We start from the raw sequence: 26,660 nt of genomic DNA, 5'->3' as shown, positions 1-26,660 counted from the left end.
TCAACATGGTGAAACCCCGTCTCTACTAAAAATATAAAAAATTAGCTGGGCATGGTGACGCGTGCCTGTAATCCCAGCTACTTAGGAGGCTGAGGCAGGAGAATTGCCTGAACTCAGGAGGCAGACGTTGCGGTGAGCCGAGATCGCGCCATTGCACTCCAGCCTGGGTAACAAGAGCGAAACTCCGTCTCAAAAAAAAATAAAAAATAAAAAAATAAAATGAAATAAAATAAAACAAGGTAAGGGTGGTTCTGACTTGTCTCCTGTGGTCCTCTCACCCTCAGGTTTTTCCTGATGTATTTGATAAACAAGGATGAGACAGAACACACAGGTCAGGTAAGAGGGTGTTAATGGGAGGACAATGGACAGAACATGGAGCCCTTTAACATAAGGCCAGTCAGCAGGTGGCAGTAAAAAGCTCCTATTAATAGCAAGGGTTAGGGCTGGGGCTGGGCACAGTGGCTCATGCCTGTAATCCCAGCACTTTGGGAGGCCAAGGTGGGTGGATCACTTGAAGTCAGGCCTTCGAGACCAACCTGGCCAACATGGTGAAATTCCGTCTCTACTAAAAATACAAAAATTAGCAGGGCATGGTGGTGCATGCCTATAATCCCAGCTACTCAGGAAGCTGAGGTGGGAGAATCGCTTGAACCCAGGAGGCAGAGGTTGCAGTAAGCCCAGGTTGCAGTGAGCCAAGATCACACCACTGCACTCCAGCCTGGGTGACAGAGCGATACTCTGTCTCAGAAAAATGGGTTCAGGAGAGGTGTCCTGGCTCATGCCTGTAATCCTAGCGCTTTGGGAGGCCACAGTGGGAAAACTGCTTGAGACCAGACATCTAAGACAGCCTAGGCAACATGGCGAGACCCTGTCTCTATTAAAAAATTACCCAGAGGTGGCGGTGTGCACCTGTAGTCCCAGCTACTCTGGAGACGGGGGCGGAGGATCGCTGGAGCCCAGGAGGCTGCAGTCAGCTGTGATTGTCCCACTGCACTCCAGTCTGGGCAACAGAACAACACCCTGTCTCAAAATATTTATATTTTCTCAAGGTCTCAAGGGTTTGAAAATGTGACCAATGGAGTCTCTCTATCCCCCAATCCTAGGAGTCTTATGTCTGGAAGATGTACCAAGAGAGATGTTGGGATTTCTTCCCGGCTGGTGATTGTTTCCGAAAGCAGTACGAGGACCAGCTTAGCTGAGACAGCCCCCCAGCTGGCCCTCCACCCCCACTCCAAGTGCCTTATTCTCACAGCAAGCCCCTTAGTCCCCAAGCCTCTCCCCCTAAGGCAACTGGGGGAGCGGTGACCTAGCACTAGAGAATAAATCTGTGCTGCGCCCCAGTGTCATTGTGTTGGGTTGTTGAAATTTTGGAGAAGTGGGCATCCAGAAATGGTTTCCCCCAAGAAAAACACGATGATGGGGGAGGCTAAAGTCACGTTTATTGGGAGGTGAAGACATGCCATGACCACCAGTGTGCCTATGGGGAAGGGGGGTGCAAGGACTAACTCCTAACACCCCCCTAGGAACTCATTCCTGGATGTAGAGGTTGCTGGGAGCAGTAGGATCATCCACTGGGCGTGTCTCCACCACTACAGGCCTGCGGAAGGAAGGGAGAAGTCAGTTCATTTATTCATTCATATGTTCATTGATTCATTCATTCACACAGTAGTTAATAGAGACTGTCCCAGCCCCATGCTGAACTATAGCAGTGAACGAGCAGATGTGGTCCCCGGCCTTGGGAAGCTCACATTCTAGAGAAGGAGGTCAACATGAATCAGTGAATTACATGAGGGCAAAACCGCACAGCATGCGTGGCAAGGAAACCTAACCCAGGAGATCAGCCCAGACTGCCCCAGAGAATGCGTGGTGCAGCCTGAAGGAGGATTAGGAGGGAACTTGGTGAAAGGGGAGAACAGCCTGTGCAAAGCATTTGAGGCGGGAGGAAGGCTGGGACGTGGCTGGAGATGTCATGCTTTGTGAGCTGTGGCCAGGATTGAGTCTTTATCTTGAGGCCACGGGAGGATTTTTTTCTTTTAAGATGGGGTCTCCTTCTATCACCCAGGCTGGAGTGCAGTGGCACAATCTCGGCTCACTGCAACCTCCGCCTCCCAGATTGAAGCGATTCTTCCGCCTCAGCCTCCCTAGTAGCTGGGATTACAGGCACATGCCACCATGCACAGCTAATTTTTTGTATTTTTAGTAGACATGGAGTTTCACCATGTTAGGCAGGATGGTCTCCACCTCCTGACCTTGTGATCCGCCCTCCTCGGCCTCTCAAAGTGCTGAGATTACAGGCGTGAGACACCGTGTCCGGCCCATGGGAGGATTTTAAGCAGGGAGAGAGTGACACGATCAGACTTGGATTTTAAAATGACCCTTCTGGTATATCGAAAGGATACAGGGGCTACCTAAAGTGCTTCCCACTGGCTAAATCTGAGACTATTTGTGCCTCAAAATAATGACAAAGCTGGGCGCAGTCCAGTGCTTGTAATCCCGGCACTTTGGGAGGCCTAGACAGGTGGATCATTTGAGATCAGGAGTTCGAGACCAGCCTGGCCAATATGGTGAAACCCCATCTGTACTAAAAAATACAAAAATTGGGCCAGGCATGGTGGCTCATGCCTGTAATCCCAGCACTTTGGGAGGCCGAGGCAGGCGGATCACGAGGTCAAAAGATCAAGACCATCCTGGCCAAATGGTGAAACCCTGTCTCTACTAAAAAAAAATACAAAAATTAGCTGGGCATGGTGGCGCGCACCTGTAGTCCCAGCTACTCGGGAGGCTGAGGCAGGAGAATTGCTTGAATCCGGGAGACGGAGGTTGCAATGAGCCGAGATTGTGCCACTGCACTCAAGCCCGGTGACAGAGTGAGACTCTGTCTCAAAAAAAAAAATTAGCCAGGCATGGTGGTGTATGCGTATAGTCCCGCTACTTGGGAGGCTGAGGCAGGAGAATTGCTTAAAATCAGAAAACAGAAGTTGCAGTGAGCCGGGATCACGCCACTGCACTCCAGCCTGGTGATAGAGTGCGACTCCATCTCAAATAAATAAAAACACAAAAATTAGCCAGGCATGGTAGTGAGCACCTGTAATCCCAGCTACGTGGGAGGCTAAGGCAGGAGGATTGCTTGAACCTGGGAGGCGGAGGTTGCAGTGAGCTGAGATCACGCCACTGCACTCCAGCCTGGGTGACAGAGCCAGACTCCGTCTCATAAATAAATAAATAATGATAGCAATAGACTATAACCCACAGAATACAATAAAAATGCATGAGACCATGCTGGTATAAAGAAAGAAGGGATGGAGAAGACACAGCTCTTCTCTAGAGTAGAATGCCAACTAACACATGCAGAAGGAAAGATACAATCAGAAAATTACCATTTATTGTTAGTAACCACCTAACAATAACAGATTCAGGGAAAAATCATCAATTGATTCTAAAGCTAGTGGGTGGGCCAGGCTGGTATCACACCTGTAATACCAGCACTCTAGGGGGCTAAGCGTGAGGATCACTTGAGGCCAGGAGTTCGAGACCAGCCTGGCCAACATGGCGAAACCCCCGCCTCTACTAAAAATACGAAAATTAGCAGGGCGTGCTGACACACACTTGCAATCCCAGCTACTCAGGAGGCTGAGGCAGGAGAATTGCTTGAAACTGGGAGGCAGAGGTTGCAGTGAGGCAAGATCAGCCTGGGCTGACAGAGTGAGACTCCATTTCAAAACAACAAGAAAAACAAACAAAAAACAACAAAACTAGTGGGTGAAAAACCTGATGAGAAACAGCATATTTACAGACTATTTACATAGTCTTAATCTCCCTCAAAAGATATTTATTATTACAATGAAAATAGAGGCTGGGTGCGGTGGCCTATGCCTATAAGCCCAGCGCTTGAGGAGGCCTACACAGGTGAATCACTTGAGTCCAGGAGTTCCAGACCAGGCTGAGCAACATGGCGAAACCCTATCTCTACAAAAAATAGAAAAGTAAGCCAGACATAGTGGTATGTGCCTGTAGTCCCAGTACCTGGGAGGTTGAGGTGGGAGGATTGATTGAGCCCAGGAGGTCGAGGCTGCAGTGAGCCATGATTGCACCACTGCACTCCAGCCTGGGTGACAGAGAGAGACCCTGCCTTAAAAATAATAATAATAAAGAAAAGCAAAGGAAAAAAAAACAACTTTACAGTGGAGAGAACTGGCTGATTCTACCTTAACCAAATGATCAAAGTTAATATCACCAGTAACAAGACAAACTAATGTCGCGTGTGCTTCCTGAAATGATGTGCTGAGAAAGACATCTTTCTGCGGTATTACTGGCCCAAATGCAGAACCTGGAAACCTCAAACACCAGTCAAGGAACATTCTAGAAAACAACTTTCCTTTACTCTTGAAACAAGCTCTTGAAAGACAAAATAAGTCTGAATAATTGTTCCAGGCTAAATAGTAAAGAAACATGACTCCTAAATGCAACCTATGATATTGGACCAGAAAATACATATATTTTATCATAGGCATCACTAGGACAACTGGTGAAATTTGTTTTTGTTTTTGTTTTTGTTTTTTTTCGAGACAGAGTCTCGCTCTGCCACCCAGGCTGGAGTGCAGTGGCGTGATCTTGGCTTACTGCAACCATCACCTCCCAGATTCAAGTGATTCTCATGCCGCAACCTCCCAACTAGCTGGGATTATAGGCACGTGCCACTACACCCAGCTAATTTTTGATTTTTTTTTTTATGCCCAAAGGGCCAGCTGAAGGTTCCCACTCATTACAAGTCTGCATTTACATTGGGAGCAGCTGCGAATTTTTGTAGCCTAGGCAACAAGAGCAAAACTCCATCTCAAATAATTAAACAAACAAACTGCTGGGCATGTGGCACATGCCTGTAGTTCCAGATACTGAGTGAGCCGTGTTCACACCACTGAGCTCCAGCTTGGGGGCACAGTGAGAAACAAAACGGAAAGAAAATGCTCCCTTGGCTGCAGTGCAGAGAATAGACTCCAGGGGGCAGGAATGAGGCAGGGTGACCAGTTGACACACTGTCCAGGCTAGAGATACCTTGCTGAGGATACCTCAGAATGCTCTCTTCACATCAGAAGCCCCTCCCAGGTCCTTCTGCTCCCCGCCACCCCATAACATACCTGGGCGAGCCGAGCAGACGAAAAGTGAGGGTAGGGTCTCTCAGCTCCTGTAACAGCTAGGGAGAAAAAGTGTGCGTCTCAGTGCCTGGAAGACATCGCCACTGTGCCCACAAACATGGCACCCTTAAAGACGGCAAGGAGCCAGGCGCAGTGGCTCATGCCTGTAATCCCAGCACTTTGGGAGGTCAAGGCAAGCGGATCACAAGGTCAGGAGTTCAAGACCAGCCTGGCCAATATGGTGAAACCCCATCTCTACTAAAAACACTAAAATTAGTCAGGTGTGGTGGTGGGTACCTATAATCCCAGCTACCTGGGAGGCTGAGGCACAAGAATCGCTTGGACCCAGGAGGCAGAAGTTGCGGTGAGATGCAGAGGTTGCAGTGAGCCGAGATCGTGCCACTGCACTCCAGCCTGGGTGACAAAGTGAGACTCTGTCTCAAAAATATACATATGCCAGGCGCAGTGGCTCATGCCTGTAATCCCAGCACTTTAGGAGGCCGAGGTGGGCGGATCACGAGGTCAAGAGATCCTGGCCAACATGGTGAAACCCCGTCTCTACTAAAAATACAAAAAGTTAGCCGGGCGTGGTGGTGCGTGCCTGTAATCCCAGCTACTCAGGAGGCTGAGGCAGGAGAATTGCTTGAAACAGGAAAATGGAAGCTGCAGTGAGCCAGGATTGCGCCACTGTACTCCAGCCTGGCGATAGAGCGAGACTTTGTCTCAAAATAAATAAATAAATAAAATATACATACATACACATATATATTTTATATATATATATATTTAATCCTGGGGCAAAGAAGGGGATCTGTCTGAACTGAAATTGGAAGATGCTTCCCCTCCAGGACTTCACACTCTAACTCAGGAGTTCTCGGAGCCCATCTGATGAATGTGATGACTGAGGCTGGGTGACAGGGTGTGGGGCTTGGATGGAGGGGCTTACCTGATCCGAGCCTAGCGCCCACACCTGCACTCCATGCTTCCAGAAGGCCTGAAGCTGACCTCCAACCATAGCTGAGGAGAAAGCAATGCCCGTTACCCTTGGGGATCACTTGAGCACCCACCCCTGATCCTAGGCTGTCCCGTCCCTGCACAGACCCACGGCCTCCACCGCTTCTGTCATGGGGATCTCAGGTGTGCGAAGTCCCCGGACTGGGGCCCCGTCCGGGGTCACTAGCTTCAGAGAGCCTGGAAGGGGATAGAGAGAGGGTTTTAAGAACTGTGAGCAAGGCTTAGAGAGTCACTAAAGGACCGATCCATAAATTCAGTTTGAAAGCTATGTGGGACAGGGGCAAGGCCGAGAGGGGCTCCGGGGGTTGTGAGAAGTACAAGTTCGGAGGCAGAGATCTAGGGACCTCAGCTGGAGGGCTGGGGAGGAAGGGGAGGGAGGAGGGTTCTTACCGTCCATCAACACCATCACCATATCCTCCTCTACCTGGGTCACCTGCACTGGTCCCTTGTGCTCTGTTTGGGAGTGTGCGTTAAGGACTGACCCCACTCCGTTCCCCTTTCCCCACCACCCCCAGAAGGCCAGTACCTCTGCTTTAGCCACTGCCTCAATTCCCAAGCAAGTAGGCTAAGCCCCGCCTACCATCCCGATCCCACCCCATCATCAATCTCCCCAATTAACTAAAACCTGCCATTATCCCTTCCCGGCCCTTCCAGCCCTTTCTCAGTTCGGTAGTGCCTCAGGCCAAGTGAAGCCCCGCCTCCATCCCCGCCCCTCCGAACATGTAAGCTCCGCCCCCAGCAGCCTCGCCCTTAGCGAGACTTCGCCCCACTCACTGGTGCTCATCTCGCCCAGCCAGCAGGAGAGTGCGCCAAAGCGCACGGTGTGGAAGAGCACCGACTTCCCCGACCGCCTGGGGCTCACGCCGATGCACACAGAGGGCAGCTCAGAACCTGGTCCGGTCAGCAGCGCGAACACGGACAGAGGCGTCGGCAGTGGGAACAGCACCTGCTGCGGGCCGCACAGGGAAGGGCGGGCTCGCGGGTGGCTCAGGACCGGGCCTCAGGGGGCGTAGCTTGGAGCCGGCCAGGGACTTCCGAACCAGGGCCCTGAGTCTTGGAGGATGCGATCTAGAAATGTCATGGGGTGCCAGGCGCGATGGCTCACGCCTATAATCCCAGCACTTTGGGAGGCCGAGAAGGGCGGATCTCCTGAGGTCAGGAGTTCGAGACCAGCCTGGCCAACAGGGCTTGAAACATCGTCTCTACTAAAAATGCCAAAACATTAGCTGGGTGTGGTGGCACATGCCTGTAATCCCACTACTCGGGAGGCTGAAACAGGGAAATCACTTGAATCCAGGAGGCGGAGGTTGCAGTGAGACAAGATGAAGCCACTGCACTCCAGCCTGGGCAGCGACAAAGCAAGAGTCCCTCTCAAAAAAGAGGCCGGTAATCCCAGCACTTTGGGAGGCAGAGGCGGGCGGATCACCTGAGGTCGGGAAATCAAGACTAGCCTGACCAACATAGAGAAACCCTGTCTCTACTAAAAATACAGGCATGTGGTGCCACGCGCTTGTAACCCCAGCTACTCAGGAAGCTGAGGATGGAGAATTGCTAGAACCCCGGGAGGCGGAGGTTGCGGTGAGCCGAGATGGTGCCATTGCACTCCAGCCCGGGTAATAAGAGCGAAACTCCGTCTCAAAAAAAAAAAAAAGTCGGTGGGGGTGAGGTCTGGTGCGTCCGTGGAAGCGAGGGAGTGGCCTCCGAGTGCGTGTGGCTTCCATGTGGGGGCGTACCACCTTGGCAATAGAAGGGCAGGGCCCCAAAGATAGCAAAACCTGCTTAGAGACTCAAAGGGACAGGCCCTAAATGGGCTCTCCTAGGAGACCCAGGGAGTGGCAGCATTGAGCCTGAGGAATAATTAGGCCCAGGTGTGGGGGCGGAGCTTAAAGATCAGGATGGCCACAGAACGGCGAGGCTCCAGCGCAGACCGCAAGTGGGCGGGGCCTCGGAGGATTGGGGCGGGACCTCGATGGAGGTAGGCCTTCATGGAGCTCTCGAGAGAAGCGCAAAGGGTGCAAGGCCCTTTCCACCCACTCTTCAGAGTTCCCAGCACCCTCCGAAGCCCCCTTACCCGGACGAGCAGGAATTTGTTCATGGGCTGGTACCACTGAAGCAGGACAACGGACGTCTCCAATGCCCCGCACAGGAACGGGCCCCCAGAGCTTGAACCCTCCGCTGCGGCGTGGGCAAGGATGAGTCAGGATCAATGTCTTCTCCCCTCCTCGCCATCCTCCCACAAGGCCCACAGTACCACCATCTTCTGGGCTCTGGACACGCTGCCTAAACTCTGTAACCTTCTTGGGTGGATGCAGCCCAAGCCCCGCCACTGGCCCAGCCCCACCCACTCTGCACACCGTGAAGCTCTCTCACCTACACAGCAAGCCCGGCAGCCTTTGGTGTCCTGGATCTTGGTGGAAACCATGTTCTTCCTGTAGAATAGGTAGGTGTGTAGCGGGGTAGGACGGCACGAGGCAGGGGTGGGAGTGGGGGAATTATAAGTCTCTGTGGTGCCATTCATTGGGAGCTGGTACCTTGCGAGTAGCCGGTGGGGGCTAATGTGAGCGATCGGGTTTCCTGCTCTGGTCTCTTTCCGTTCTAGCAGGCCCAGGATGCTATGAGAATACAGGTGGGGGGTCTTTCCTGCAGTATGTGTGTATGTGGGGGGAAGCAGGCAGTTATAGGATCCCATATACCACTTCCTTTCCTCCATCCCTTCCCTGGGTCCCATCCCTTTGTCTGAAAATCCTAAGCCTGCAAGTTTCAAGTATTTTTCATTCATTCATTCATTTCTCACTCCACATAGATTAAAGGCCCATTGCAGGCAGGCCTGCTGTGCTTGGCTCTGGTGAATACGATCTCTATCCTCGTGTTTGTAGCAACATCAGAAACTGTGGACATATAACCAGTCAGATGAAGTTACACATATTATAAAGTTTTAAGACTGGGCGCACGCCTGTAATCCCAGCACTTTGGGAAGCCGAGGCGCGGATTACCTGAGGTCAGGAGTTTGAGACCAGTCTGACTAACATGGTGATACCCTGTCTCTACTAAAAATACAAAAATTAGCCAGGCGCAGTGTCGGCCACCTATAATCTCAGGTACTCAGGAGGCTGAGGCAGGAGAATTACTTGAACCCAGTAGGCAGAGGTTGCAGTGAGCTGAGATTGCACCATTATACTCCAGCCTGGGCAACAAAGCTAGACTCTGTCTCAAAAACACAAAAAGTCAGGTGTGATGGCTCACACCTGTAGTCCCAGCTACTTGGGAGGCTAAGGCACAAAAATCACCTGAACCTGGGAAGTAGAGGTTGCAGTGAGCCAAGACCATGCCACTGCACTCCAGCCTAGGCAACAGAGTGAGACTTGTTGGTCTCAAAAAAAAAAAAAAAAAAAAAAAAGACTAATTTAAGGCCAGGTGCAGTGATTCACGCCTGTAATCCCAACACTTTGGGAGGTCAAGGCAGGCGGATCACCTGAGGCCAGGAGTTTGAGACCAGCCTGGCCAACATGGTAAAACCTCATCTCTACTAAAAATACAAAACGCAGCTGGGTGTGGTGGTGCACACCTGTAATCCCAGCTACTCGAGAGGCCGAGGCATGAGAATCACTTGAACCCAGGAGGCAGAGGTTGCAGTGAGCCGAGATCGTGCCACTGCACTCCATACAGACTGGGCAACAGAGCAAGACTATCTCAAAAAAAAAAAAAAAAAAGACTAATTTCTTGTAGACACTACCTCAAAACTGACTTGAGAGGTGAGGACTACTGTGAACCCCATTTTACAGATGGAGAAACTGAGGCTAGGGGAGCACAGTGAAAAAGTGGCTGGGATTTGAACCTAGGACTTTGTGACCAGGGAGTCTAAGTTTTTTTTTTTCAGCTGTGCCCATCTACTTCCCAGCCCCCAAACCCTTGAACCCTTAACCTCTGACCCCATCCCACCCACTGCCCACAGTCAGACCTGAGAGAGACATAAGAACGTTGTTGATGGAGTACACCCACGTAGTCCGGCTAGGAAAGAGCTGCAGGGAAGTGGGAGACGCAGTTCTGGTGACACCCCAGCAACCCCCGACTCCAGCCCCTGCCCTTGCCCTAGCCCGGTATGGTTCCTCACCATCTCCAGCGTGGCCTCCTGGTCATTCCGATTCAGGATGAAGATGCCTTCCTCTGCCCCCAGGAGCAGGTGCTGGTCTGGAGGCACAGACAAGGACGCTGGGACCGACACCATCCTGGGGCCTCCCAGATCCCCACCTGTCTGACCTTAAACACTGGCACTCTGGCACCAGTTCTGACCCTCTACTCTTTCTCCAAACCAATACTCCCAGCCTCTGTTTCCCCAAACAAACCCAGAGCAGACAGTCCCTCAAGCCAGTCTCATTCTTCCTCCCTTTGACTATCCATGTTCTGGTGGTTCTTTCTTTCTTTTTAATTTTTATTTATTTATTTTTTTGAGATGGAGTTTTGCTCTAGTTGCCCAGACTGGAGTGCAATGGTATGATCTCAGCTCACCGAAACCTCTGCCTCTCAGGTTCAAATGAGTCTCTTGCCTCAGCATCCCAAGTAGCTGGCATTACAGGCAAGCACCACCATGACCAGCTAATTTTGTATTTTTAGTAGAGACAGGGTGTCTCCATGTTGGTCAGGCTGGTCTCGAACTCCTGACCTCAGGTGATCCACCCGCCTCGGCCTCCCAAAGTGCTGGGATTACAGGCATGAGCTACCACACCTGGCCGACCCATGTTTTTTATTTTTAGTAGAGACAGGGTTTCACCATATTAGTCAAGCTGGTCTTGAACTCCTGACCTCAACTGATCCACTCCCTCAGCCTCCCAAAGTGCTGGGACTACAGGCGTGAGCCATTGCACCTGGCTGCCCTCTATGCATCTTTGATCACCAAATCCTGAATGTAACAAGCTCCGTCCCTGTTTCAGCCTGGCCACGCCCTGTCCCCATTAAGCTCCTCCCCTCCCTGCCTTTGTGCCTTCTTTAGGCTCCTCCCCATCCCTGCTTTTGCTCCCCCATTCCCTGCAGGATCTCCTTGACCCTCCCAAATGCCCACCCTTAGTGGAGGGGTGTGTCCAGGCGGCTGTGCTGTGGATCCGAAGGGGACAGCCATTGAATAACTTCACCAGAAGGGCGCATCCCTGGGCAGGCCGTGGCGGAGCCCGGCAGCAGATCCAGCAAAGAGAGCAGAGAACAGGAAGGAACAGTGGTTAAGACTCTGGAGCAAGAGTGTCAGGATTCAAATCCTACCTCTTACCTTGGTGTAATTTCCCATAATCTACCTCTGTAATATACTTTTTCATATATTGAGTTTTCTTTTCAGTTTTTTCTTTTTTTTTTAGTTTTTCTTCCACTATTCTAAATCATCAACTTTTTTTTTTTTTTTTTTTAAGACAGTCTTGGGCCGGGTGTGGTGGCTCACGCCTGTAATCCAAGCACTTTGGAGGCCAAGGCGGGCAGATCACCTGAGGTCGGGAGTTCAAGACCAGCCTGACCAACATGGTGAAACCCCGTCTTAAAAAAAAAAAAAAAAAGACAGTCTCACTCTGTTGCCCAGGCTGGAATGCAATGACATGATCTCAGCTCACTGCAACCTCTGCTTCCCAAGTTCCAGCGATTCTTGTGCCTAAGCCTTATAAGTAGCTGGGACCACAGGTACAAGCCACCGCAGCCAGCTAATTTTTGTATTTTTAGTAGAGATGGGGTTTTGCTATGTTGTCCAGGCTGGTCTTGAACTTCTGGCCTCATGTGATCCACCTGCCTCAGCCTCCCAATGTGCTAGGATTACAAGTGTGAGCCACCAAGGCCAGCCATCAGTTTTGTTTTTGAAGATGGAGTCTCACTCTGTCACCAGGCTGGAGTGCGGTGGCGCAATCTTGGTTCACTGCATGCAAACTCCACCTTCTAGGCTCAAGCAATTCTTCTCAGCCTCCCAAGTAGCTGGGATTACAGGTGCATGCCACCACACCTGGCCCAGGTTGGAGTACAGTGGCGCGATCACGGCTTACTGCAACCTCTGCCTGCCGGGTTCAAGCGATTCTCCTGCCTGAGCCTCCTGAGTAGCTGGGACTACAGGCATGTGCCACGATGCCCGGCTAATTTTTTGTATTTTTAGTAGAGACAGGGTTTCACCATGCTGACCAGGCTGGTCTCAAACTCCTGACCTCTTGATACACCTACCTAAGCCTCCCAAAATGCTGGGATTACAGGCATGAGCCACCACACCCAGCCTCAAATACCCTTTTAAAAATATTAAAAAAAAAAAAAAAGAGCCAGGCGCAGGTCAGAGTTGGGCACAGAGAAGTGCTCAACAAATGTCACCTGTTACTGTCAGTCCTGCCACCCCCTCCTCACCCCACCAGGCAGCCCCGTTCAGAGGTTCGAGTCCTCAGCAGAGTTGAACCTCACCTTTCTCTTCATCTTTTCCTTCTTGGGGGGCAGGAGTGGGGGCTTGTTGAGCTCCCAGGAGGGTGGGTTCCAGAGTGAGGGTTCTGAGAAGGGTTAGGCGCGAAAATCAGCCCCCAATACCCCCCACCCCTTCCCACTTTCGACCCCAGCCTGTCCCATTACCTGAATGGGCGGTGAGATGGGGGCTGCTGGTGGATGGGGAAGGCGCAGGACGGGGGCTGTGTGGTGGGGGCCCACTGGCACACCGGACAAGCACCCCCGGGCTCAGCTGCCCATCATCCCCTATACCCCCAGGACCTTCATCTGATGGAGAACGGAACTTGGGCTTTGGAGACAGGAACGGAGCATGGGGAAATACATCAGATGATCTCAGAGAGGGCACCCTTTTGCAATTCCAGTCCCTGCCTCCACTAGAACTAACAGCCATGGCTCTGAGCCTCCCCACAACATCTTGCGCCCCCTCCAGCCTTCCCCTGACACCCCCAGCCCAGACATCAACACACTCTAGAAACTAATAAGTTAAGGCTGGATACAGCAGGGGCTTCCTGGGACCAGCTACTGACCAGTGTCCAAGAGGCTAAATATTTTGAATCCCACCCTGAGGTTGAGGGATGCCACTTCCAGATGCCAATGTAGCCATCATCCTGGTCTCCCCGATTCCCTGCCCTGGAGAGCCCAGTATCCCAGCATCTAAGGACCTGGCCTGCTGGCCCCCAGCAGCCCTGAGGCCCCATCCTCCCAGCTCTGGCCCAGGGCATTACCTTGGGGGGCAGTGGAGGAGGTGTGTCCTCTGCAGGGGTAGGGCTGAAACACAAAGATGGGCTAAATCGCTGGAGGCCTGGGAAACAAGGACTCGGGGAAGATGGCGTGGTTCTGGGCTGGAGGCCTGGGACTGGGGTTTGAGGTGAGGAGGCTTAACGGGTGACTGATTCTGGCTGGAGCTGAGGGTTAAAGGATTAATAACCAGGCCGAACATGGTGGCTCATGCCTATAATCACAGTGCTTTGGGAGGCCAGGGCAGGAAGATGGCTTGAGCCCAGGAGTTTGAGACCAGCCTGGACAGCACAGTGAGATTCTATCTCTACAAAAAAATTAAAAATTAGCCAGGCGTGGTAGGAAGCACCTGTGGCCCCAGCTACTCAGGAGGCTGAAGTGGGAGGATCGCTTGAGCCTGGGAGGTTGAGGCTGCAGTGAGCCGTCATGGCACCCCTGCACTCAGCCTGGGCGCTGAAGCAAATCATGAGTTTGAGACCAGCCTGGACAACATGGCGAGACTCCATCTCTACAAAAAATGATTAGCTTGTCTCAAAAAATAGGATGAATGACAGTAACAGCAGCTCTTGGAGGTGGAGTGCCGACAGTGCACCACGGCTTGGCATCTTTACGCCACCCTAGTGCCACAGGTGACATCAGTGCTGTGGCCCAGCTCTCCCTGTGCTGGCACCACACACAGGCTGTCACATGTGATGGGCGGAGCGAGTGCACGCGCCTGGAGCCTGAGTCTGCCTGTGGACTGGGGAACATGGGGGCCTGGGCTGACTGCTGGGTCTGGATCTGGAGCTCAGCATCCGGCCTTGGGGAAATTTCTGGGTGCCAAGTTTCAGCTTGAGAGTAGGAAAAAAGTCAGAAAAAGCTGAGGGCTGGGGCTGACAGCTGGGGTGGGTCTGGGGTGAGAGTGACATGTGGGAGGAGCTTCAGACTAGGACGTGGCTGAGGGTCCAGGGTCATGCAGGATACTTTGGGTGGAGTCAGAGATGATTGGAGCAGCAGTACATTCTAGAAGGAAATGGGGTCAGCTCTGGGGTAGCGAGCAGGTGGGGGCCTGACATTGGGGGTCAGGTCAAAGATTGTATAAGAAGGTAGAAGGGGCTGGGCACAGTGGCTCACACCTGTAATCCCAGCATTTTGGAGGTCGAGGTGAGCAGATCACGAGGTCAAGAGATTGAGACCATCCTGGCCAACATGGTGAAAACTCATCTCTACTAAAAATACAAAAATTAGCTGGGCATGGTAGCATGTGCCTGTAATCCCAGCTACTCGAGAAGCTGAGGCAGGAGAATTGCTTGAACCCGGGAGGCAGAGGTTGCAGTAAGCCAAGATTGCACCACTGTACTCCAGCCTGGATGACAGAGCGAGACTCCGTCTCAAAAAAAAAAAAAAACTAGAAGGTAGAAGGAAGGTAAGAGCTGGAGCTGGGATCAGGTTGGCCGTCAGGGGTTGGAGGTGAAGGGTTAAGGGAGGTGAGGTTAGGGCACAGGGCCCAGGGGGCTGCATTGAGGGTCTGGTCAGGACTCAGGGCTCAGGGCTGGAAGACAGGCAGGGGTGCAGTGGGGTCAGGAGTAGAGGAAAGGTCATGTCGGGGGCTTATAGGAAGGTGGGGGCTGAGGTGGTGCCTGCCGAGCTGCAGGCATGGCCTCACTTACATGTCCACGTCGTCATAGTCATCGTCGGACGACTCAGACAGTTGCTTCCTGAAGGGTGACAGGTATGAGCCTTGGGGGCCTTGCACACATCCCAGACCCTTACCGCCCTCCCTGGGGTCCCTGACCTGGGGCTGCTGCTCTTGAGGTCTCTGGTGGGCTGTAGGCGAGCCTGTGGAGTAGGAAAAGGGTCAACAGAGGCCTCGGGGAAGCAAGGGGTGTGGCGGGGAGTGGAGGGCAGCATCTCACCGTTTCGGCTGGGGGTCTGGTCTCCACTCCTCGGAGCTTCCTGAACTCCATGTGCCGCCCTAGGGTGGTTAGGGGGAGATAGCCCACAGTGAGCTGGGGGCAAGGGGTAGTGAGACGGCTTTAAGAACAGAAAGAGTAGAATCGGGGGGGTTGCAGTCAGGATCTTAGGGACTGCAAAGGATCACAGGGAACTGTCCCTTTCAGAGAGGGGTCTTGGTTTACAAGGGTCTCATTTGGGGGTCAAGTTTGGGATGAAGACCGGGTGCAGTGACTAACACCTATAATCCCAGGACTTTGGAAGACTGAGGCGGGCAGATCGCTGGAGCCCATGAGTTTGAGATCAGCCTGGACAACATGGCAAGACCCCATCTCTACAAAAAATGATTAAAAATTAGCCAAGTGGCCAGGCAAGGTGGCTTACACCTGTAATTCCAACACTTTGGGAGGCTGAGGTGGGTGGATCACCTGAGGTCAGGAGTTCAAGACTAACCTGGCCAACATGGTGAATCCCTGTCTCTATTGAAAATACAAAACTTAGGCTGGGTGCGGTGGCTCACACCTATAATCCCAGCAGTTTGGGAGGCCGAGGCAGGCGGATCACGAGGTCAAGAGATCGAGACCATCCTGGCCAACATGGTGAAACCCCATCTCTACTAAAATACAAAATTTAGCTGGGCATGGTGGCACGCACCTGTAGTCCCAGCTACTTGGGAGGCTGAGGCAGGAGAACTGATTGAACCCAGGAGGTGGAGGTTGCAGTGAGCCGAGATCATGCCACTGGACTCCAACCTGGTGCCTGGTGACAGAACAAGACTCTGTCTCAAAAAAAAAAAAAAAGAAAAAGAAAGAAGGTAAAAAAATTAGCTGGACATCGTGGTGTGCACCTATCATCCCAGCTATTCGGGTGGCTGAGGCAGGAGAATCACTTGAACCTAGAAGACAGGTTGTGGTCAGCCACGATCGCACCATTGCACTCCTGGGCAACAGAGTGAGACTCCATCTCAAAAAAAAAAATTAGCCAAGTGTGGTGGATAAGCCTGTAGTCCCAGCTACTGAGGAGGCTGTGATGGGAGGATTGCTGGAGCCCAAGAAGTTTGAGGCCGCAGTGAGTTGTGATCATGCCACTACACTCCAGCCTGGACAACAGAGCAAGAACTTGTCACAAAAAAAATAAACAAGTAAGATTTGGGATCAGGAAGTTGGGGGCTCACTGTAATTACACAGTGTTTATTTTCAGGATCCATTTGGGTATCAAGGTTCTGATGAGATTTCTGAGGTCTCCCTGGGGATTCTATGGTCATTTTTTTTTTTTTTTTTTGAGATGGTCTCACTCTTGTCACCCAGGCTGGAGTGCAGTGGTGCGATCTTGGCTCACTGTAACCTCCACCTCCCATGTTCAAGTAATCCTCCCACCTCAGCCTTCCAAGTAGCTGGGACTACAGGTGTGTACTACCACGCCTGGCTAATTTTTGTATTTTTAGTAGAAACGGGGTTTCACCATGTTACCCAGGCTGGTCTCAACCTCCTGATCTCAAACAGTCCACCTACCTTGGCTTCCCAAAGTGCTAGGATTACAGGTGTGAGCCACCGCACCCAGCCTCTACAGTAATTTTGTAGGTCACGTGCTGATGAGATTGGGTCTGTTATAGGATCAGATGATGCTGAGGATCTCTTTGTGGTCTGATGGTAAGGGAAGGGGGTCTCTTAGGTCTATTATAGGGTCAGGTGTCCCCGAACATAGGGATTCTCTACTCACGACAGCAGTCTGCATCAGGGATCCCCAGAGAGCTGGAGCGGTGTGTGGATCTGATCCGCCGGGGGACAGCAGGGGGTAGCTGGGCAGAGGGGCAGTCACGTCAGGGCTTAGAACCCCAAAGCAGGTTCTACCCTGCCAGGGGTCCATCTGCTCTCTTGTAACCTTCTGGGCACACAGCCTTGTATACCACATTCCCCATCTTCCCACCCTGCTTTCCCCCTAAGAGAGGTGGCAGGAAGCCACTCCTTTCTCAGGCTGTGCAGCGGGCACAGCCTGAGAAAGACCACGAGGTCGCCAGTGCTCGTCAGCCAAGGCTCTCACCTCGGGCTCCTCATCCTCAATGTCCCCGATGGAGGGTCCTTTCCCAGGATTCTTCAGTTTGTCAAGAAGATCTAGGATGAGGCCTCGGTTCAGCCCAGGCTGGGATACCAGTTGATGCTGGGGGAGGGAAGAGGTGACCGTGTCCAGAGGGCTGGTGTGGACAGAGAGGGCTAGTGCAGGGCCTTGGGGATGGGCTAAAGGAATCTGGGCAGGGAGAAGGAGCCAGTGGAGGGAGAGGATGGGGAAATCCAGGGAACTCAGAGGCCTGAGGGGATTCTTTTTTTTTTTTTTTTTAAGACAGTCTTGCTCTGTTACCTAGGCATAATCTCGGCTCACTGCAACCTCCATCTCATGGGCTTAAGCGATTCTCCTCCCTCAGTCTCCCGAGTAGCTGTGATTAGAGGCTCATGCCACCATGCCCAGCTAATTTTTTTTTTTATATATATACAGGGTCTTACCCTGTCACCCAGGCTGGAGTCCAGTGGTGCTATCTCGGCTCACTATGGCCTCCGCCTCCTGGACTCAAGCAATTCTCCCACCTCAGCCTCCCAAGTAGCTGGGATTACAGGCATGCACCACTACACTTGGCTAATTTTTGTATCTTTCCTAGAGATGGGGTTTCACTATGTTGGCCAGGTTGGTGTTGAACTTCTGACCTCAAGTGATCCACCTGCCTCAGCCTCCCAAAGTGCTGGGATTACGGGGATGAGCCACTGTGCCCAGCCGGCCTGGGGGATTCTAAGAAGTTTCAAGGAATTAGAAGAATTTAGGGTTCTCAGAGTGGGGCTGGGAGAATTCCACAGTTGTCTTGGAAGAGACAGTGGTTCCCCAGGGATTGAAGAGGACACCCAGGAACAAGTCTTGAATCCCTTAGAAATTTATGAGTTCCAGGAACTCAGGGGCTCTGGGAAAGGTCTGGAGTACAACCCAGAGTGTCTCTGGTGGTGGGGGCTAGTCCTGGGAAGTTCTGAGGCACTGGGGACTTTGGAAAGGCCTCGGGAGCTATGTGGAACAAAGTTATCCATGTCCTCGGATACGAGGTACATGAATCGCTTGAACCCGGGAGGCGGAGGTTGCAGTGAGCCAAAATCGTGCCACGGCACTCCAGCCTGGGCAACAAGAGCGGGAGTCCATCTCGGGAGCTGTGGAAGGTCCCAGGGAATCCTGGGCTGAGGGTCTGGGGGGGGCTTCCTGGGGAAGGGAGGGTTACACTGAGCATCTTGGTGGCGCCAGGTCGTTTCTTGGGGCTTTTAGTCAAGGTGACTTTGACGAAGTTGTGGAAGGCAGCCGACCTTGGGAAGAAAAAGCCAGGTTCTGGGTGAGGGGACCAGAGACCTTCCCATCAGGCCACCCAGCCCCAGCCCTGCCCTCGCTTCCCCTCCCTCCTGTCACCCTCTCATACCATTTGCCTTTTTCCTTCAGTCGGGGAGGCTGGTAGCCACTCTTGGTCATGAGGAAGAGAACTCTAGAATGGTAGGGAAAGGACATGGGGTTCAGAACGTCAAGGGGGCCAGACCTCATGGCTTGAGGGGTTCCTAGTAGCACTGAGGTCAGCAGAGGGCAAAGTGAGAAACAGAATGGAAGTGAGTTTCGGGTTTTGCAGTGCACCAGGGTGCCTCTCCTAATGGAAGCCATTTATGGCGGATGGAGCTACGCCAAGGCCAGGTGCAGTGGCTCATGCCCATAATCCCAACACTTTGGGAGGCCAAGGTGGGAAGACAGCTTGAGCCCTGGAGTTGGAGACCAGCCGGGGCAACATAATGAGACCCTCATCTCTACCAAAAAAAAATTTTAAATAGCTGGGTGTGGCAATGCTCGCCTGTAGGACCAGCTACGTGGGAGGCTAAGGCAGGAGGATCATTTGAGCCCCAGCATCCAAGGCTGAAGTGAGGGACGATCATGGGGCTGCACTCCAGACTGGGTGACTGAGTGAGATCCTGTCTCTAAAAATAATAATAGTTGGCCGGGTGCGGTGGCTCACACCTGTAATCCCAGCACTTTGGGAGGCCAAGGCGGATGGATCACGAGGTCAAGAGATCAAGACTATCCTGGCCAACATAGTGAAACCCCCTCTCTACTAAAATACAAAAATTAGCTGGGCATGGTAGCACGCACCTGTAGTCCCAGCTACTTAGGAGGCTGAGGCGGGAGAATTGCTTGAACCCGGGAGGCAGAGGTTGCAGTGAGCCAAGATCTGCCATTGCACTCCAGCCTAGGTAACAGAGCAAGACTCCATCTCAAAAAAATTAAAAAATAAAATAACAAAAAAATAAATTGCGGGGCGCAGTGGCTCACACCTGTAATCCTAGCACTTTGGGAGGCTGAGGTGGGCGGATAACCTGAGGTCAGGAGTTCAAGACCAGCCTGGCCATTATGGTGAAACCCCATCTTAAATAAATAAATAAATAAATTGAATTAAATTAAATTTTATTTATTTATTTATTTTTATTTTGTATTTTTTTAAGAGATCGGGTTTCACCATGTTGGCCAGGATGATCTCGATCTTTTGACCTCGTGATCCACCCACCTCGGCCTCCCAAAGTGCTGGGATTACAGGCGTGGGCCACCGCGCCCAGCCGAATTACATTAAATTTTAAAAATAGAGCTGAGGCACACACTAAGGTAGGCTCAAGTGGCAGTCCCTGAATTGGGCGTTCCTGCTGTGGAAGGCGGAAGCTGAGGTGGCTTCAGACCAGGGCTGGGCAGGATCTCTGGGCCTGGGGACCCCACGCCTGCCTACCTGAGAGGGTGCACGTCGAAGAGCGGTGGCTGTAGCTCCGCCAGCTCGATGGCCGTGATGCCCAGGGACCAGATGTCACACAGCTCATTGTATCCTCCCTTCAGGGCCACGGCTGCCACTTCTGGAGCCATCCTGGGGGCAGACATGCTCAGAGAGCCAGAGGTAGCATGGGGACAGGAAAGGGAGGAGGGGCAGAGAAGCAGAAGGAGGTGAGGGGAGACGCAGCACACAGAGAGACGGAGAGACAGAGGGATAGGAGTAAAGACCGACAGAGGGAGATGAAGACAAAGATGCAGGCCAGGTGCAGTGGCTCTCGCCTGTAATCCCAGCACTTTGGGAGGCTGAAAAAGGAGGATGGCTTAGGCCAAGAAGTTTGAGACCAGCCTGGGCAACTTATCAAGACCCCATCTCAGCTAGGCACAGTGGCTCATGCCTGTAATTGCAGCACTTTGGGAGGCTGAGGTGAGCAGATCACCTGATGTCAGGAGTTCAAGACCAGCCTGCTCAATGTGGTGAAACGCTGTCTCTACTAAAAATACAAAAATTAGCCGGGCATGGTGGCATGCGTCTATAATCCCAGCTACTCAGGAGGCTGAGGCCAGAGAATTGCTTGAACCTGGGAGGCGGAAGTTGCAGTGAGCTGAGATCATGCCACTGCACTCCAGCCTGGGTGACAGGGCAAAACTCCATCTGAAGGAAAAAAAAAAAAAAAAAAAAGCCCATCTCTATACAAATTTTGAAAATTAGCCAGGTGTCATGCTGCACACCTGTGGTCCCAGCTACTTGGGAGGCTAAGGTGGGAGGATCACCTGAACCCAAGAGTTCTAGGCTACAGTGAGCCTTGATTATGCCTCTGAGATCCAGCCTGGGCCACAGAGTAAGACCCTGAATCTAAAAATAAACAAATAAACAAAAAGATAGCAAGGCAGAGACAGAGAGTGAGACAGAACAAAGAGACAGAGAGAGAGACAGAACGAAGAGACAGAGAGACAGAACAAAGAGACAGAGAGAGAGACAGAACGAAGAGACAGAGAGTGAGAGAGACAGAACAAAGAGACAGAGAGAGAGACAGAACGAAGAGACAGAGAGACAGAACAAAGAGACAGAGAGAGAGACAGAACGAAGAGACAGAGAGACAGAACAAAGAGACAGAGTGACAGAACGAAGAGACAGAGAGAGAGACAGAGTGAAGAGACAGAGTGAGAGAGACAGAACAAAGAGACAGAGACAGAACGAAGAGACAGAGAGACAGAACGAAGAGACAGAGAGAGAGACAGAGCGAAGAGAGAGAGTGAGAGAGACAGAGCGAAGAGACAGAGAGTGCTACAAACTGAGCTAGAGGAAAAAGACAGAAATGGGTATGGAGGGACAGAGAAATCAACATAAAAATCAACACAATCACCGAGAGGAACAGGCAGAAAGAGGCAGAAAGAGAAAGGGAGAAATGGAAAACTCAAGAGAGACCCAGAGAGAATGAAAGAATCTCCAGTGGAGAAAGGAAGAGACAGGGGCACGGAGCTAGGAAGGAGGTTCCCAGGGAACCAGGTGGGAAAAGCCACTGGCCCGCACTCCACCCCTAGCTGCCCGCTGGGCGCCCCTCACCAGTAGGGTGTCCCAATGAAAGAGAGGCGTCTAGCCAGCGTTGCCCCGATCTGGGCCGAGATGCCAAAGTCAGCTGGAAGCAGAGGGAGACACAGTGATCTGGGGTCCACTGTGCCTCCAGCCCCACAATCAGCCCCCCTGCACAACCCTCAGCCTTACTCACCCAGTCTGACCTCCCCAGCATCATTGATGAGGATGTTAGCTCCCTGGGAATGAGAGGGGATATGGGAGGCTGCAGAGACTCTTTCCTCAGCCCAGTGCTACCCCACCCCACCCACCCCACCCCACAGCTCAAATTACCCTGATCCCTGAGGCCCCCAAATGCCACTCCCATCTCCTGGGCCCAACCCCCCAACAGCACCCCTGTACCCCCAGACCACCTTGATGTCCCGGTGTATCTTCTTCTGTGAATGCAGATAGGCCAGTCCCTGGGATAAGGTTGGACAAGGGCGCTGTGAGTGTCTGGGGGCTGGAGTGGGGCCCACCCCCACCCAAGAATCCCCAGGCCTCTCCTCACCTGGAGCACTTCCCGGCAGACATAGCTAATCTGGAGCTCTGACAAGGAGCCTGTCACTGCAAAGGTCACCCCGGCCAGGCCAGGCATTGGATGGAGCCAGGGAACCTGGGCTGGGGAGTCCTGCCCCCCCCACACCAGCTAAGAGGGTGCCACAGGGAGATGGGAAGCAGGATGGGATCAGGGGAAGGGGGAGATGGTGGGGTGGTCAGTGACAGAGAGAGGCAGTGATGCAAATAAAAGAGGCCAATAGGCCAGGTGTGGTGGCTCATGCCGGTAATCCCAGCACTTTGTGAAGCCGAGGCAGGCGGATCACTTGAGGTCAGGAGTTCGAGACCAGCCTGGCCAACATGGTAAAACCCTATCTCTACTAAAAATATAAAAATTAGCCAGGCATAGTGGTGCATGCCTATAATCCCAAGTACTCAGGAGGCTGAGGCAGGATAATTGTTTCAACCCTGTAGGCAGAGGTTGCAGTGAGCTGAGATCGTACCACTGCACTACAGTCTGGGTAACAGAGCAAGACTCCATCTCAAAAAAATAAAAAAGAAAGTAAAAATATAGCCGGGTGCTGTGGCTCACGCCTGTAATCCCAGCACTTTGGGAGGCTGAGGCAGGCGGATCACAAGGTCAGGAGTTCAAGATCAGACTGACCAACATGATGAAACCCCGTCTCTACTAAAAAGACAAAAAAAAATTTAGCTGGGCATGGTGGCACGCACCTGTAATCCCAGCTACTCAGGAGGCTGAGGTAGGAAAATCTCTTGAACCCGGGAGGCAGAGGTTGTGGTGAGCTGAGACTGTGCCACTGCACTCCAGCCTGGGCGACAGAGCGAGACTCGATCTCAAAAAAAAAAAAAAAAAAAAAAGTAAGCAAGATACTTATTAAGCAGAAAATGATGTAGTTCCTCAGATGCTGATAGACAGCAAGAAGAAACATAAAACAAGAAAGATGTGCGTGGGAGGGGCTATGACATTTCCCACAGGTGGTCAGTCAGGGCTGCTCTGTGAAGGTGACAGCGGGTGAAGACGTGAGGGCTCCCACTTCGAGTGGGACCCGCAGCAACAGCAAGTGCAGGGCCCGGGGTGGGAGAGTCCCTGGTGGGTCTGGAGAGCCGCAAAGTGGGTGCGGCGGAGTGGAGGAGGAGGAGGAAAGTGGGAGGAGGTAAGGTCAGCCAGCCTGGGTGGACCCTGATGAGAAGTCTGGGCTTCTCCTCCAAGGGAAATGGAAGCTGTGGGAGGGCTCTGAGCAAGGGCGTGATGTGACTTTGCAAAATGAAGAAAGGCACAGAGACACAGAGACAGAGAGAGACAAAGAGAAACAGGGGCAGATTGCACATGACACACACAGAAGGAACAGAATTGAAAAAACAAAAAATGAGACAGAGACAAAGACAGAGGTCAGAGAGCAAAATGTCGGGAAAGTTTAGAAAGAGACAGATCTGCCAGGCATGGCTCGCGCCTGTAATCCCTGCACTTTGGGAGGCCGAGGTGGGTGGATCTTGAGGTTAGGAGTTCAAGACCAGTCTGGCCATGACGGTGAAACCCATCTCTACTAAAAATACAAAAATTAGCCAGGTATGGTGGCTGGCATCTGTAGTCCCAGCTACTCGAGAGGCTGAGGCAGGAGAATTGCTTGAACCCGGGAGACGGAGGTTGTAGTGAGCCAAGGTAGTGCCACTGCACTCCAGCCTAGATAAAAGAGCGAGACTCCATTCTCAAAAAAAAAAAAAAAGAAAGAGAGAGAGAGAGACTCAGAGGAGTGACGAGACAGGCAGAAGAGACAGAGAGACAGAGAGGCCGTCAGAGCTCAGGTCTGTGGGATTCACTTCCTCTCTGTGGGCCTCAGTTTCCCTCCTGAGGACTTCTTAATGAAGTCCTTCCTTTTCTAACATTTGAGGTCTAGGGCTGGAAGGAGTTAGAGGCTATATATATATATATATATTTTTTTTTTGAGACAGATATTTGCTCTTGTTGCCCAGGCTGGAGTGCAGTGGTGCCATCTTGGCTCACTGCAACCTCTGCCTCCCATATTCAACCGATTCTTCTGCCTCAGCCTCCCAAGTAGCTGGGAGTACAGGCATCTGCCACCACGCCCAGCTAATTTTTTGTATTTTTAGTAGAGACAGAGTTTCACCATGTTGGCCAGGCTGGTCTTGAACTCCTGACCTCAGATGATTCGACCATCTTGGCCTCCCAAAGTGCTGGGATTATAGGTGTGAGCCATTGCACCTGGCCCAGAGGTTATATTAAAAAAACAAACAAACAAACAAACAAAAACAGGCACAGTGGCTCAAGCCTGTAATCTCAACACTTTGGGAGCTCAAGGCAAGAGGATCAGTTGAGCCCAGGAATTTGAAATATGGCCCAAAAAGACAGTTCCCATGAGACAAACACACAGAAATGGAAGAGGTGAATTTGGGGGTGGGGGCATGGGGGTGGGAGGGGTGCCTGGAACCCCTTGTCCTTTCTCTAACCTTGGTAGATATCCTGGAGAGAACCAGCCCCGCAGAATTCCATGCAGATCCAGAGTTTCTGCAACCTGCAATGGTCCAAGAATCAGAATAGTAATAGCAGTAATACATTCTTATTTCCAGGAAAGCCCCTGGTTTGCTTCTGTCTTGTTCTAGTTCAGTAAGAACTTTAATGTAACAGCTCTCATCACTCCATCTCTCCTGTCTACCAGAGTGAGGCTGTTTCATTCCCATTTTACAGACGAGGAAGTTAAGGCTCAGACAGGAAATGTGTGTGGGGCAACTCAACTCGAACCTAGGTCTTTGGGTGGGACCCCTCTGCCATCCCATGCCAACCCAGGAGACAGGGCAGAGATCTCACGGGTTGTGGAGGTTTTGGGGGGATAAAGGGGCCCAGGGCACCTCTGGGGAGCAGAGGTCATTATTGGGGCATCCGGAATATTAATTTGAGGATCAGGGAATTTAGGAGTTTAAATGAAAGGAGCAGAGCGTGAAACTGGGGGAACCAAAGGGCAGAATGATGAGAGATTGGTTTCAAGGAGGTTGATTTCAGATTCAGTTATGAAGAGATCAGTCTGGTGTACTCTTGGTCAGAAATGGGAATTTGGGATTGGAGATTAGATTAGAGGCTGCTCTGGTCAGAAAAGCGGGACTTAGGAGTGGGGATCAGGGTAGGGTTAGACCAGTTAAAAACAGGAGTCCAGGATGGGAGGTTGGGTTATGGTGAGAAATGGAGGTTCAAGGTTAGAACTGAGGGTGTCAAGGCCAGGCGCGGTGGCTCACACCTGTAATCCCAGCACTTTGGGAGGCCGAGGCAGGTGGATTAGGAGGACAAGAGTTCCAGACCAGCCTGGCCAACATGGAAAAACCCTGCTCTACTAAAAATGCACAAATTAGCTGGCCGTGGTGGCAGGTGCCTGTAATCCCAGCTACTCTGGAGGCTGAAGCAGAGAACTGCTTGAACCCGGGAGGTGGAGGTTGCAGTGAGCCGAGATGGCACCACTGCATTCCAGCCTGGGCAACAGAGCAAAAAACAAGAAAGAACTGAGGGTGCCGCCATCAACAAACAGGGGCTCTGAGTTAGGGGCTGGGCTGGGTGCCAGGGTGGGTCTGAGGTTCGAGGTTCATCACCAGAGATAACTCCCATGGTAGGCCACGATGTTGGCATGCCGGCAAGTTTTCAACATGAGGATTTCCTTCTGAAGGGTGGAGACATCGTCGTCTGGAGGGCGGGAGAGAAAAGGCAGCTTGCACAGAGAGAGCTACGGGAGGAGATCCCAGTCTCCCAGGAGGCCAAGCTGGGGACGTGGGGAAGGAGCTCCGGGTTCCCTCCTCACCAGGCTCCATCTTCACCATCTTCAGTGCCACCAGGTCCCCCGACACCTTGTCTCGAGCCTTGCAAAGGGGAAGTTGGCAGTCAGGCAGGTTCCATTTGCCGGAGTCTCTCCTCAGCATCCCTGAGTCAAGGCCAAGGACTGGGACCCCCCTCTTGCAGCCTCCTCCCTACCGAGGCCTGCCTTAAAGGTCACTGGTTTAAGGGTATTGGGGATGGAGGGGCTTCCTCACCTTAAATACTTCCCCATATGTGCCGCCACCCAGTCGCTGCAGCAGGTCGTAGTGGTCCCGGGGGTCTCTATTGAAAATGTCAGGGTCCACGAGGTCCATCCCTGGGGGCCGGAGCTGGGCCTGCGCCCAGGGGCCAGCAGGGCCTCAGGGCTCAAGTTCTGGCACCTCCCTCCGTCCCCAGAAGGCCTGCACCCGCCTTGCCTCCGCGGGCTGTGGCCTCCCCCCACCTCACTCTCGCTTCCTGCCCCAGCTGCACTGCAGGGCTGTGCAACGGGCTCCACCCCCGTCCCCTGGGCTCTGAGAGCCTCTGAGGGGCAGCTCGTCTTGGGACCCAAGGGACCATCCTTAACCCCCAAGGCCCGGGGCTGGATGTAAATGTGATGCAAATGATCTTAATTGTAACTTGGGGTGAGGGGTGCCTTGGAACCCCCGCCCCCGTCTCCTAGAATGGCTAAACCTCTGCG

At 52.3% G+C, this 26,660-nt stretch overlaps 2 protein-coding genes across 4 annotated transcripts in view; one reads left to right on the top strand and one right to left on the bottom strand.

Annotated features, from left to right (window-relative positions):
• The window catches only part of RYR1 (ryanodine receptor 1), a 152,994-nt gene extending 151,652 nt beyond the window's left edge, over positions 1-1,342 (top strand). For both annotated transcript variants that reach the window (XM_064381346.1, XM_064381345.1), the window contains 2 exons: positions 285-336; positions 1,104-1,342. In XM_064381346.1, coding sequence (XP_064237416.1) covers positions 285-336; positions 1,104-1,199 — 148 coding nt within the window. In that variant the 3' untranslated portion in view covers positions 1,200-1,342. The remainder of the gene's footprint in view (positions 1-284; positions 337-1,103) is intronic.
• A 75-nt stretch (positions 1,343-1,417) lies between these two features.
• Positions 1,418-26,411, bottom strand: MAP4K1 (mitogen-activated protein kinase kinase kinase kinase 1). 2 transcript variants are annotated; one of them, XM_064381347.1, is made up of 32 exons: positions 26,197-26,411; positions 25,968-26,025; positions 25,762-25,852; positions 24,634-24,698; positions 22,160-22,215; positions 22,023-22,070; positions 21,806-21,848; positions 21,643-21,715; positions 20,041-20,172; positions 18,703-18,765; positions 18,511-18,592; positions 17,301-17,417; positions 16,980-17,058; positions 15,224-15,282; positions 15,103-15,146; positions 14,978-15,025; positions 13,316-13,358; positions 12,717-12,879; positions 12,555-12,637; positions 11,203-11,287; positions 10,258-10,334; positions 10,105-10,165; positions 8,678-8,786; positions 8,517-8,575; positions 8,218-8,321; positions 6,921-7,095; positions 6,537-6,599; positions 6,234-6,323; positions 6,079-6,149; positions 5,136-5,191; positions 4,024-4,105; positions 1,418-1,597 (listed from the first exon to the last, which is right to left on the bottom strand). In XM_064381347.1, the coding sequence occupies exons 1-32, from the start codon at positions 26,293-26,295 to the stop codon at positions 1,565-1,567; spliced, it is 2,511 nt and encodes an 836-aa protein (XP_064237417.1). In that variant the 5' UTR covers positions 26,296-26,411; the 3' UTR covers positions 1,418-1,564. The 2 variants fall into 2 exon arrangements, with proteins under 2 accessions (XP_064237417.1, XP_064237419.1); XM_064381349.1 differs by lacking the exon at positions 4,024-4,105.
• Positions 26,412-26,660: the final 249 nt, after the last annotated feature.

The sequence above is a fragment of the Aotus nancymaae genome, unplaced genomic scaffold (assembly GCF_030222135.1).
Source record: "Aotus nancymaae isolate 86718 unplaced genomic scaffold, 86718_ANA_hifiasm-v0.15.2.pri h1tg000028l, whole genome shotgun sequence".
Classification (NCBI taxonomy): Eukaryota; Metazoa; Chordata; class Mammalia; order Primates; family Aotidae; genus Aotus; species Aotus nancymaae.
The sequence above is the reverse complement of the archived record's forward strand: the minus strand, read 5'-3'. Positions and strand labels throughout refer to the sequence as shown.

What these genes read in the sequence shown, in the direction of transcription:
- MAP4K1 (XM_064381347.1), bottom strand. Translation starts at nt 26,295, where the DNA reads ATGGACCTCGTGGACCCTGACATTTTCAATAGAGACCCCCGGGACCAC. An exon ending in GATGGTGAAGATGGAGCCTG is followed by an intron (nt 25,853 to 25,967) that starts GTGAGGAGGGAA and finishes CCCGCCCTCCAG; the next exon opens with ACGACGATGTCTCCACCCTT. An exon ending in TGCTGGGGAGGTCAGACTGG is followed by an intron (nt 21,716 to 21,805) that starts GTGAGTAAGGCT and finishes CTCTGCTTCCAG; the next exon opens with CTGACTTTGGCATCTCGGCC.